Source organism: Mytilus trossulus, chromosome 2 (assembly GCF_036588685.1).
Source record: "Mytilus trossulus isolate FHL-02 chromosome 2, PNRI_Mtr1.1.1.hap1, whole genome shotgun sequence".
Classification (NCBI taxonomy): Eukaryota; Metazoa; Mollusca; class Bivalvia; order Mytilida; family Mytilidae; genus Mytilus; species Mytilus trossulus.
Window position 1 is genome coordinate 23,624,268 of NC_086374.1, and position 14,309 is coordinate 23,638,576.

Below are 14,309 nucleotides of genomic sequence, written 5' to 3' on the forward strand. Positions count from 1 at the left end.
TTGGTTCCTCCCAATAAACTGACCTAATCACAAACTAGTATATTGTTAATATGGCTAGAAACAGCATTCTTAGGTCTTGTATTTTTCACGTCACAGAAGCGAGACAAAATCAACAAGGTGTAAAATACTTATATATTTTTATCAATTTAAACATTGTGGGTCATAATGACCTTATTTTGATGCAAGCTGTTATACCCTCTCCCGAAAATGTTATGAGTGAATGTATACACAAATTAACGAAGAAAGGACAATATAAACCTTCTGTGGAAGCACTTCTCTTTGATATATGTTCTATTTCTTCAAATTCAATTCCTTTAAAACTAAGTAGTTTAAAAAAAAAAATCTTTGCATTTTACCAAAACAAATGTGCTCTTTATCCTTATTTCCAGATTAGTATATATGCAATCTGAATATTTTATCTTTAAATAACTGTTTTGTTAGGGGGCTTTTGTCCTAAACCCAATAAAGCCTTTTTCATAAAAATATAATGCCACTTTTACTTAAGAACTGACAATTATTTGTTATTAATGAATAAGATGCATTGACATAGTTTTGTGGAAGTTATATAATTTTATTTGCATTTTTTAAGTCATCTATTAACCTTATCTAAAAAGTGGTATTCCCGACTTTATATTCCCCCACATACTATGTGGAAATAAGTGTATACATTTATTATATAATTCAGTTTGTTGACATGATGACTCAGACTGTTCAATAGTATTGATTGTAGTACATACCAGACTGATATGGATTTGTTAACAAACTTCTAAAGCATGATTCATGCACAGTATATTGTACAGCTAGATTAGCTGACAATACCTCCCAATTACTCCTGTCCTATGTTAGACTATTTATAAAACTAATTCAATATGTTAACTAACAGTAGTTGCTGTTCAAATTTTGCACTTATTTTTTTGTACCAATTATTTTACAAATTAATGATTGGGAAAAGGGGAGGGGGGTTAATTCTGATGTTGTTTTTTTGTTTGGTGACATGTAGCAAAATTAAAATTAAAAAAAGAAAAAAAAAACTATTGCAAAATGGAGTTGATATCATTAAGACTGTAATATTACATTTAAGTTATTTAAAACAAAAATGTGTCCAAAGTACATTTGTCCCACTCGCACTATCATTTTCTATGTTTATAATTAGCATTATAGGGAACATGTGTACTAAGTTTCAAGTTGATTGGACTTCAACTTCATCAAAAACTACCATGCCCAAAACTTTCACCTGAAGCTGGACAGACAGACAGATGAATGAACAGATGAATGTACGCACAGACCAGAAAACATAATGCCCTCTACTATTGTAGATGAGGCCATAGTTATTATATTTTTAGTTTTACGAAATTTTTTGACAAAACCAATGGGTAGGAGGACTAAAAAAAAAAAAAAAACTGCTGCTGCTGATTTTTTTTTTAATACCAACCGTCAATATAATTTATTTTTTTTTTTATTTCACCAGGAGATTTTCTACTAGTGTAACAACCATTTTTTTGAAAATCAATGTGCAACAACTTACTAAATCACCAAGAGCATAAATTTAGATTCTTTCATGCAGTTATGAACTAAATTTTTTTTTTTTGCATGAAAAACACTGGGTCGGAGGAGAAAAAAAAATAAAAATCAACATTTTTATTATTTATTTTTTTTCCTATTTGGCAAAAATTAGGGTAGGAGGGTTCGTAAAACTAAAAATAAAAAAACTACGGCCTGAGGCATAATAAAAAAGATAGTGCAAGTAAATTCCAGTTCAACTGGCATTACAATGAAGATATCTGAACAATACAATCGATATAATAGTCACAAGTAAAGAGTGTCCTGATGTTTGAACATCAACATTATGACTTTATCATTGACTATATTTAAAGATAGGTTTCTGAATCTTATTCAATATTGGACCGGAATACATACTAAGGTAGTCATGATCCATGCCTGTGTGATCATGAGATTATTCGATGAAGATGAATCTATTACAAGTTTAAGCTAGAAACTTGCTGCTCAAAGTCTGGGTCAGATATCAGAGCAACTCTGGTGCAATAACTATTTTTAGAAAGTCACCAAAAAAGACTGTTAGACATCAGAGCATTTTTTGACAAATAATCTGAATCATACCATCCTATGACAATCCATTAACATATGATCTTATGACCTCCTCTCCAGCCTATAAACTTGATTAAAGCTACCTTTACATCATACAAGGTTGTAACCGTTCTCTTCAAACTTTTGAATTGATTGATAGATGTTTAACGCCTCTTTCAGTGTACTATTGTGCTATTCATGGCAATCAGTTTTGATTAGTGGAGGGACATGAAGTGCCTGTAGAGTTTCACTGACCTTTGGTAAGAAAACTAGTCTAACAATTCTATTCTATGAAGATTGGAGTCAAGTGCATCTTGCACATGCTGTGTAGGAACTCACAACCTCAGTTTTGTCAGGCTAGCTATACAGCACTTTGACTTATTAGACCACTGGGGCATTGAGGACCCCAATATAATCTTGTGACTGCACAAACTTCAAACAATTTCTTATGGCTGTCTTTACATCATACAATGTTATAAAGTTCCTATAACTTCTGTAGAATCTGATACAGTTTGTATAATCTAACTGTTGTGTTTATGAACTATAGCTGTAAGGAAATGAATACCTATTAAAGATACAAATCAGTCACAACTTGAAAGGTCATTTTTGTCTAACGTTTCACTCACCAGCCAAGGATTTAATGAGAAGAAATAGCAGATAAAATTATCTTAAACCTGGCAAAGTAAAATTACATAATAGTCAAATCATTATGCAATCAATGTAGGGTTACAAAGGGGATTTCCTGTTGAATAATAGTTCAGTACAAATTTGGGGAAAAGTGGGGAAAAAATGTGTTTTGTCAGTAGAAAATTGAGGTTTGAGGTTAATTATTTTAGCTGCATGAGACTCTAGAATTTTGGCAGATGGATAATCTAAGTTTCGTCCTCATGATCATAGTGTCCTCATATATGTTGTGACAAATTACTTTCACTGAAAGGGGATGTAATTATTTCTGACACGTGTAAATTATATAATAGACTGATTCTGTTCCAATTTATTTAACAACAGTGAATATATATATCTCTCATCTACAACCTGGCATGCGATTTTTATGAAAAAGATATTGCTCATATTACATCATTATATAATTGAAGATAATAAGGACTGCCATGATTATTTTGTTTCCTCAGAGAAATCTGAAGCTAGAAGGAAGTAGCCTGCCAATCCCAATGTAACATAGAATCTATACATGTTGCATTGTAGCTAATTTGTAACTCAAATCTTAAATCAAGTCTTTTTTAAATAAGGAAATTGCAAAATTAGCAAATCTAGACTTGTCACATCTGGAAAAATATTCTTAACTCCTATTTTGTTGTTGTTATCTCAATATCCTCAATAATATACAGACTACAGAGTATAATAATTTACTACAAATAGAACAGTGCAGAGCAAGTTACAACAAAAAAAAACCACATCGGCACATGAAATTCTTTCAAGTCCATTTATTAGATGAAGTACAGAAAATTCAATAGCTGTAAACCTTCAGGTTTTTCACTGTTTCATGTCGTAAAAGTATGCATTGCATAAGACAAAAAAATAATATAAATTCTCCTAAAGGCCACATTACTGCTCACATAGCAAAAGTATGACATTGTGATTTTTTTCTCTCATATTTTTGCAATAAAATTTCTCTTAGAAGACAAATTATTCATTTTCAAACATGCAGCTTCTCAAGTGAATCAGGCTAATTATTGTTTTGTCTGCGATGCCAGGATAACTTTGTATATTTAATAAAAAAAATAATTATCACAGAGATTTTGTCTCGTCTTTTTGCAATTTTGATTATGCAAATGTTGAAATCAAAACAGTAATACATCTTACACAAGTTATGCAAATATTCAAATTTAAAGTCAATGAACCATGACTGAGTAACATGGGTAAACAATCTTCATGTAAATGAGATGTGCCAATGCAAATACAACTGCATACCAAATACCATTGACTTATTATAAGTCGTTCCCAAACCTAAATACAAACATTAACTTGTAAACTATGTAAAAGTTTCAAAGTCAATGAACAGTGAAGAGGGGGGGGGGGGGGGGGCTATACAATCTCCTTGGAAACGATACTTCCAAATGCAAATAAATTTGCATACCAAATATCATTGACTTACCATTAGAAGTTCATCTTAAACTGATCTAATCACAAACTAATACATTGAACTTACATAAAAAGAGGGACAAAAGATACCAAAGGGACAGTCAAACTCATAAATCTAAAACAAACTGACAACGCCATGGCTAAAAATGAAAAAGACAAACAGAAAAACAATAGTACACATGACACAACAAAGAAAACTAAAGAATAAGCAACATGAACCCCACCAAAAACTAGGGGTGATCTCAGGTGCTCCGGAAGGGTAAGCAGATCCTGCTCCACATTTGGCACCCGTCGTGTTGCTTATGTGATTACAAATCAGGTAAATAGTCTAATTCGGTAGGTCACATTCATGAAAGGGAAGGGGATTGTAGTTATGACGTAAGGAACATATCTGATATCATTTGTGAAATGGTGATTCCATAATGGTCAACCAACTTGTGATGGCGTCCGTAAAATTTACGAAGGGATGATTTAAACTTCACCATTTGGAACTCTTGGTTTAATAGCTTCCTTGTAAGCAGCAACCCTCTATCAAGAAAATTATGATAGGAAATGCAAGCACGGGAATATCATATCAATTGGGAGATATATACCCCGTATGCAGGTGCTGCTGGAATGTTGCTACTTAGAAATGGAAAGTTCACAATTGGAAAGCTGAAATCATCTCTTTGTCGTAAAGTTTTGTTTTCAACCGACCCTCATTGTCAATTTCTATATAAGTTTCAAAGTCATTAGACTGTGACTGAGGGGGCGAGGCCAAATATTTTCCATGGAAATGAGATGTGCCAATGATTATACAACTGAATATTAATTAGCATTGGCCTACCACTAATGGTTCCCCTTCAACTGACCTAATCACAAACTAATACATGATAACTTAGAAAAATAATCAAAGTCAATAGACCATGACTAAGGGGGCGAAGCCAAATTATCTCCATGGAAATGAGATATGCTAATACTTAAACAACTGCATAACAAATGTCATTGACCTACACCTTGGGGTTCCCTATAAACTGACCTAATCACAAAATTGTACATGTAAAATTAGAAGAGTTTTAAAAGTCAATAGACCATGATTGAGGGGGCAGAGCCAAATAATCTTTATGGAGAGATATGCCAATGCTTATACAACTGCATACCAAAATATGATTGACCTACCACTTGTGGTTCACCATAAACTAGACCTAATCACAAACTAATACATTGATGACACCATCACTGCCAGAAACAGCATACCTACATGTATGTCTCGCTTTTTGACTCCGTCTGTTGCTCATATAGTTTTTAAGATACATGTAATAGAGTGACAGACAAAAAAACTTAAAGTGTTCAAATATAATATTTATTAATAGCCATTTGAGTAAATAACTATAGGTACTATAAAAGGTCATTTGCTGGTTTCTGTCTTATCAATATTTTGCATACTGGTTTTGCTGATTGTATTTACTATTTATAGTTTTACAGACTATTTTTATTGTATGGCCAAAATACATATTATTGTTAAGGCATAAAGAGTCATTAATGATGGTTTCAGTCATATTGAGAAACCCTTTATATTTCAGTCTTAAAATATTATTAGTAGACTACACAATACAACTATTATATATTCAAGCTACTACAACCTGCAAACTATTTTCATGTCTTGTTTTTTACAATGATTGAATATATGCTTGCCAAGAAATTATGTAACATAGCTAAAAAATGTGATTAGAAACAGTGATGAGTCTTTTGGTACAATAATTAGACATGATCAGGTGTTTTGTCAAAGAAAATTTCACATCTCAGACTAATTTGTCTTCTGGTAATAGTTTTCTGGTGACTTGATGGTATGATCAGGCTGGATAGCAGACTGATGGAGAAATCTATTATAAAGCAGCTAATGAGTTTTCCAAGACTACAGCTTATTGTTATAACAAGAATAATCAAAATGTCCTAAAATCATAGTATCTTCTTCAATTTAAATTTGTCTACTTAGAAAAACAAATATACTTTTTGCAGATTAAGAAGTGAACAAAACAAAAATGAATTACAAAATATGAAAGATTTTTTGCTGTGTTAAAGACCCATTCTTGGCCTTGGGCTGTTTTATGCTCTTTGGTCGGGCAGTTGCCACTTTGACACATTCCCTGTTTCCATTTAAACTTTATTTCACTTGACCCATTTATACATTTCCAACTTCAAGACAAAACAGTAAACTCAAACATGCCTTAACAAAAAATGGTGAACCAGACTTTCTCTTTTCAATGATTTTTTACCATTTTTAAGGATTTTTCACCATCAAAAATGTTGCAGAGGCACAGATGTAAATCTATAATTTATCTTCCTGTGTGTTTTTTTTGGGTCGAATTTTATGTTTACATATCATGCATGTATGCACAAAAAAGATCCACATTTTTTTGCACATGTCTACCATAATTTATTGTGTTGCAAAAATCTCGGCAATTAAAATTTAAAGCATGAAGCCCAAGATTTTGAATCTCATTGATTAATTAATGAATAGGTATCAAAATATGTGTAAAATGTTCATTAAGGGCAATTACTCTTGCATTTTGTAAGGACTGGATTTAAGGTTTCAGGCCACATTGACTAATTTGCTAGTATTAACATATTATTACATTGTATTCCTGAAAAAAAACAACAATCATGGATACTATTTGTCTTTAAGGACAGCTAATCCTATAGGGGTCATTTGACCTTTTCAGCCATCAGACTTATTAGTTAGAAATTGATTTGCTGATAATGTTTACTGTTTACATTTTTGCTCTATCTACGTGCATGACATATATGCATGTACATGTATTGTATTCTGCTACAAATTCAAAATTTGATAAAAATCATCTGTCAAGGGCTATCTGTAATGAAGATAACCAAAAACTGTGAAATTTGATAAAAACAGATATTTCAGACCCATCAACTTAGAAATGGAGTTAACTCTACCTGCTTTTGTTCAGCAAAAATTTTCAGTTTAATCCAATGTTCTATTTTATCAGCAGTATATTTTTGTAGCACAGATAGCTACAGTTCTACTAGTCCTTATATTTATCCTTTTCTCTATTCCTCATTTATGTGATCTTATATTATGTTTACTTGACATGTGCAATATGTTTTCATTGAATTCTGTGAATCAGATAACTATCCACCTGACCTAAGAACAAGGATGTAAACAACTACATGTATATATATATAGAAGACTATACAGTAATCAACAATAAGAACCTATACCATATATATAGAAAGCTATAAAAGATCCTGGAAACGTGAAATGTAAATGAATTCAAAAGAGAAAACTAAAAACCAATTAAGGCAGATAATAAGCATCCAACAACAACAACTAAATTACAAATTTCTTACAAACAACAGGTACAGAGAATGTAGCCGAATTTAAGGACTAGGGGCTATAAGGGCCATTTTTGGCCCCACCCCCAAATTTCATTTAATTTGTCATGTTGTAAGTCTATACCAAAGACCTTCTGAAAATAATTGAATTTTGGGTCTAGCTCGTTTATTCTGTTGCCTAGCAACCACTATAATGGCGGAATTAAACTCATCAAATATGATTATTATACAGCTTTAATATATCTATATTTGAAATTGAACCTGTTTAGCATGTTGTAAACTTTATACTTGTACACTATTTGAATATTACATAATTAATTGCACATTTTTGACAAATTCACTGTTGTTTCTCCCTAGCAACACATCTTTGCCCATGGCAACCACAATTTGTTTTCTATTTTACCAGATTTAATTTTCAATATATTGCAACAGAAAGGCAATTTAAGATGCAAATTGTAAAAAGAAACAAACTCCAAGGTAAATATTAAGGGGGAAAGCAATATTGAAACATCAACAAACAAAACAAAACACCGGGTATTGCTGAAATATACAGATTGTGCATCTGATGCTGGGTGGGGTCTCACTTATCAGCGACAAGAGGAATAATATAAAGACAAGACACATTTAGCGCTAAGAAATCTTAATATTAATTATCTGAAATAAATAGATATAAACATATACATTAAAGGGTGTTTTCAAAAGTCAGTGTATTTCCATTACAGTAGTTATGTTTCAGGAAGGGGTTAGGATTGAAGGGGGCACTTCTATTTACACCTTTTTAAGCTTGAATAAGTGAAAAAATAAGAAAACTATCAGATATATAAGATAAGGACAATAAAGATCCCATAATTTCTTTGACTGTCAACTTGTTTGGTGTTCCCGCTGTGTCTTTAGCAACCATTTTTTCTCTTTGGACACTTATGTATTACTCGTTTAAATAAAACCACATGAAACCAAATCAATATAGGAAAAGGTAACTTTTTTTCCTACGCAATTTATGAAAAGGTAACTTTTTTTCCTACGCAATTTATGAAAAGGTATATATATATTTAAAATGTAAAACTGGGTGAGGTGACAAAACAGCGGCACCCCTATCAATTAAGTTTAAAAGTATACCCCCACCCCACCCCACCCCCTCTAGACATTTGTAAAGGATCGTTTGGGTTGACTTTTCGAAATTCATCTTATTTTTATTATCTATTTCAGACGTCCAGAATTATAACTGTATCATTCTATAGCATTACAAAACTGGAACATGCTACTATATAAAATCAATCTGTATTCTTAAATTTTCTATATTCATTATATATATATATATATAAACATGTCTAAATTGAAAACTACGTTCAAACCTATGATTGCATTGGATAAAAACCGCAATTTTTATACGTGTGCATGTCAAACAAATTTCGTTGTAGAAGGGTCTAAAAACAGCACAAACAACATTTTCCAAAAGACCAAAAAAGTGAAAAAGTATATTTAAACAAAACGCATTTGACTAACAGGTCGAACAACTGATGTTCTTTAACCCTGCTGACTGCCATTGACGATTGCCAAATAAAATGGATCACAAGATGTAACAAAATGGATCTGAATATAAATTTAATACGTCACAGAAAAACAAATTGTTAACTTGTGGCTATGATGTTGCGCCACAAACATTCGATGTCAATATTTCTTTAGTACACCAGATCAGATCTAGATTTCGAATATTTGTTTTATTGTAGTTCTTGTCAATGTGACTAGTTTACTTTTCGCCTTCACTTATCTTAGTGTTGTATGACTTGGTCTTTGATCATCAAGATAATATTCATTATATATTCGTCAAAATTACAATTTCATTTAGTACATGGATGTGGAAATCGCAAGACTAACAATGAGCAGGAAATCCTGAATAAGAACAGGCCCAAAAAATCGGCAGGCTTAAACATGTTATTTTGAGATCTCAAACCCCCTCTCCGTTTACCTCTAGCCAAAGAAGAAAAAATCAAACACAAAATACACACAGTAAAATTTACTTAAAAAAAAGTCTGAGTCTGATGTCAGATTCAACTAACTTGACCGAAAACTTAAACCTGAAGCGATACACAAGGACAATCGGACGAACAGACTAACATACGTACTGACGAACAGACGTTTGAGGCATAGACCAGAAAATATAATGCCCACACATGGGGCTTAACAACAAAATTTACATTTTAAAATTTACACTTTATTTTTACGCATGATTATAAAACTATTCAAAACATAATCTTTAAAAAGATAACAGACATGTAGTATGCTTACAGACTTCAGGCTCTTGTTTCTATGCATGGAAAGGTCAATTATCCACATATATATATATATACATTCGCGAAAGCAAATTTACAGATCCTACATTGTTGGGTTGATGTTTAGATGAGTTGTATATACATAATGTACACAGCCATGTATCGCCATCACTGCTGGTGATCCAATGGATAAATCTGTTGTAGAGTTGTCACTGGCTCAGACGTACTTATTTATATAAACATGTATATACGGATATATGGATAGTCTACCTTATGCCGTTTCCGTTTTCTTACCATCAAATTTAATAGAACTTGTTCTCTATACACATTACCCACAAAGACAAATCCAATTGGAATATAGGTAGTTTCATTTTCAAAATAAATCTCGTGTTTCTGGCCAATTGGAAATTTAAGTAAAAAAATCCCCCCCTTCCCTTTTCGTAACATAAATCATGGATCTGACCCTAATACCAGAGAGAGAAGATTGCCCCATTCAAACAACAGATTTTGAATTGATAATTAGCAAAAACATCAGAAATGTACAGATTTTGTTGTATTGAGGGTCTATCTAAAATTTCATAATTAAAAAAAATGTCCTCAAAGTTTTTATTGACTCCCTTACACATGAAGTTCATTGTTTTTCGGATTTTTTAAAGAAATTTAACTAGATAAACTTACGGAAATATCATTAGGAATACACTTTACATTCATAAACAAAAAAAGAAGTTTCTATAGGCATAAGAATGTATAAACTAAACTTTGTCAGATGAAAAGGTCCAATTTGGACGGCAAATTTCAGCTTTTTATTGCTCCGCTTGGCTTTGAAAAATATAAAATAAACTATCGCACCAACCTTGCACCAAAAAGATTTTTTATCCGAAGTTTGATATGTATAAACTTGTCAAAATGTTAAAATTTCTAATTGGTGCAAGCATGGTGCGGTGGTCAAAATTTAGAAAAACCATCAAATTTTCTGTATTTTTGCTTATTTTCCCAAATATGACGTCATTTGCACCTACCATTGTGACGTCATTGAACCTTTTTTAGTTAAATAAAAACATTTTTTTTAAATCATTAACTCATATTCTAATAATTTATGGAGCCCCTACTCCTTTGCTTGTGAGCCCTCAATCCTCTCCTATGACAACATTAAGACATACATGTAATGTAAAAATCTGACAAACAAGTTTAACATGGCTTGAAATATCATTGGATACAAATACAGTTCTAGAAAAATTGTTTTGGAACTTCATTTTTAACCACTGAGACACGTCTTGAAACAAATAGTTTTATAACTGGATACTTAACCACACAATTATTCTTAATAAATGCAAATGTGTCATAAAATCCATCACCCTTGAGCTTCAAGACCTTTATATTTGTTTCTTTTGACTAAAGGATTTTTTTCAATTGATAAAAAAAAATGTTCATTTTGTACAATAAATATATCTCCATTTTGTTTTACCATGAAGGTCTACCATATTTACCTTGTTCAGTTATAGTTTCTGTTTCATTTACTGAATCCCATCTTGTAAAACATGATTGGTAATCACTATGACAACGGACTGTAGGAGACTTAACCAATGGTAGTTCTCTCTCATTGGGATGGCTTGAAATGCACACTCTGCCAGAACATTCTTCTAAAATTATACAATGGAGAGGGGCTGATTTAAATAACTTACTAAATTATTGTAAAATTAGTTTTCTCGTTAAATATGATTTCATGACTGATAATTCTGGTAAACTAAAATGATATATGTCCCGTATTAAACAAATTAATATCTTGTCATTTGTCACAATTTTGATTATAAATTAAATTGGTATATATACATGTATATCTGATCTGACATGAGATGATGATCAGATGTAACAATTCACCCTAAAAAATTACCAAAAATTTGTTTGTATTCTGAGCTGTACTTGCTAATAGATTTTTTGAAAGAAAGTTCAGATGAGCTGATATCTTATACTAAATATGTACATGTACACAAGTTAAACTTTTAAAGGTACATTTTATTTAGGTCAAATAGATTTTTTGTCTAAATAATGATTATAAAATTGAGTGTCTGCTTGCAAGTAGAGATGATTTATGCATCTTAAAATTACCAAAGATATGGACTTTGATGAAAAGATGATCCAAAGAAAATAAAGCATAAAGAGTACCAGTAATTGGCCAAGCTGACCTAATGTGTAATCTATTCAAAATTTCTGATACTAAATTTATAATGATATTTTAGTTTAAAAAAATAAAAATAATTCAAAATTGTGTCTGCAGACTGTTTCGTACAAACATGCCGGATTATCTCTCTGCGTATAAGACCCATTGGTGGCCTGCTCTTTGGTCAGGTTGTTTTCTCCTTGACACAACGGTATTCCCAATTTGACATATATATATTCATTAATTTAACTTTTCCTGACAAATTCATTTTCATGAATGTAAAGATGATCCAACAGCCTGTAGTTTACATGTATTAAACAAATATTCACGAAATATTAATTTCGATCTCAACTTGGAAAGTGGTCAGTTATACATTACATGTTACATTGAATTTGATTTAAAAAGCATGATATTGCAATGTATTGAGAACATTAATAAGATATATATATATTCTTTACAAAACTGACTAACATTTGTAACTCAGATTTTTTAGTAATTTTTTTTATTAAAATGCCTTATCTTGATCATAAGATCAGGACTATTTATGCTAGGTGTATATATATGTACTTAAACAGGATCTATAATTATAAATCATAAAAAAAATGTTGGCACAAGCAGGTAACAAAAAAGACTGTTTATATAAAATATTAAATTATGTACCTGGGCAAATCTCACATTTTCTATTCATAGCAGAAAATATGGTAAAAACTATCTAAATTGGAACTACAGAGAACTATATCACCATAATCATGTGGAAACAAAAAAAAAGTAATTCATAATTTGTAACAGGGCATAACTCAAGAACAGTAAAAGTGATGCCACCAAAATTCAAACTTGTTTGTATTTTGTGGTAATAAGCAATTTGTATAAGTTCCATAACATTTGGTGAGGCAAACTTAAGTAAGAGAAAGGATACTAAAAATTCAGCATTTTTTTTCATTTGTAAAGGGACATAACTCTAGAATGATTAAAGTGATGCCACTAAAATTCAAACTTGATCTGTTTTGAGGTAATTAGCCTTATGAATAAGTTTCATAACATTAATTTAGGCAAACTAATGTACATGTACATGACTTAAGAGAAGGAAAAATTTCACCAATTTAAACATTTGTTTATGAGGCATAAATGTGAAACAATAGAAGCTTAATTAAGTGACACCACCAAATTCAAACGTAATCTGTGTTTTGTGGTGTTTAGCAATGTATATAATTTTCAAAACATTTGGTTGAAGGTAACTCCAGTTTGTGAATAGGAACGTACAGACTGACAAGGGTAAAACTTAATGCCCCCTCAGCTACGGCACTGGAAGGGGCATAAAAATACCAGATATTGGAATAAGGCTATACATGTAAATTAATGTATATCTCCCCTGGTTAAGTAATAACATCTATGCAGGCTTCATAATCTTGTACATACACATGTACAATAACCATGCTAAAAAACTACGTCTATCAGACTCTAACCTGAAGTGATGAGTAAAACAAATTAGGTTATAAGGTACTTGGACACAATAATTGACCTACTTTCAATTGGATGACACACTACTTGCTGAGATTTACCCATGTTTACATTTGTACATCAATTTAGTTTAAAAGCTACTCAATATATTTTTCATATACCATGTACATGTACATGTCTATCAATTATTATTGCATACAGTATGTAAATGTACAGACATCAGACTCAGACTTCTCTTGAACTTACTGAATTCTAATGTGCGTATTGTTATGTGTTTACTTTTCTACATTGGCTTGAGGTACATGTATAGGGGAGGGTTGAGATCTCACAAACATGTTTCACCCCGCTGTATTTTTGCGCCTGTCCCAAGTCAGGACCTTCTGGCCTTTGTTAGTCTTGTATTATTTTAATTTTAGTTTCTTGTGTACAATTTGGAAATTAGTATGGCATTCATTATCACTGTCAGAACTAGTATAAATTTGTTTAGGGGCCAGCTGAAGGACACCTCCAGGTGCGGGAATTTCTCCCTACATTGAAGACCTGTTGGTGACCTTCTGCTGTTGTTTTTTCTATGGTCTGGTTGTTGTCTTTTTGACACATTCCCCATTTCCATTCTCAATTTTATGTACATGTATATAACATTTTGTAATTTAGATTGCTGACAAATCAATAAATAAAAATACATTGTTAAAAAAATAATTTTACATAGATACAAAATCTTATAACACATGTCTTTCAAATTCTTATGTCTATCTCTAGATTTGTCTTACGTGACAAGGTTACATTGACAAAGACTATTGAAAGTTATTGTCAGTCGATGTGGTTGAGTGGTCTAGAGCACTGGACATGAGGCTAAGCAATTGGTGCTGTAGTCATGGTAGTGGGTCAAAGGTGTCAGCTCA

General features: G+C 31.7%; 1 protein-coding gene across 1 annotated transcript in view; it reads right to left on the reverse strand.

Annotated features, from left to right (window-relative positions):
* The window catches only part of LOC134706786 (bone morphogenetic protein receptor type-2-like), a 31,186-nt gene that overhangs the window by 15,196 nt on the left and 1,681 nt on the right, over positions 1–14,309 (reverse strand). Inside the window, exon 2 of the mRNA XM_063566057.1 lies at positions 11,279–11,431. Coding sequence (XP_063422127.1) covers positions 11,279–11,431 — 153 coding nt within the window. The remainder of the gene's footprint in view (positions 1–11,278; positions 11,432–14,309) is intronic.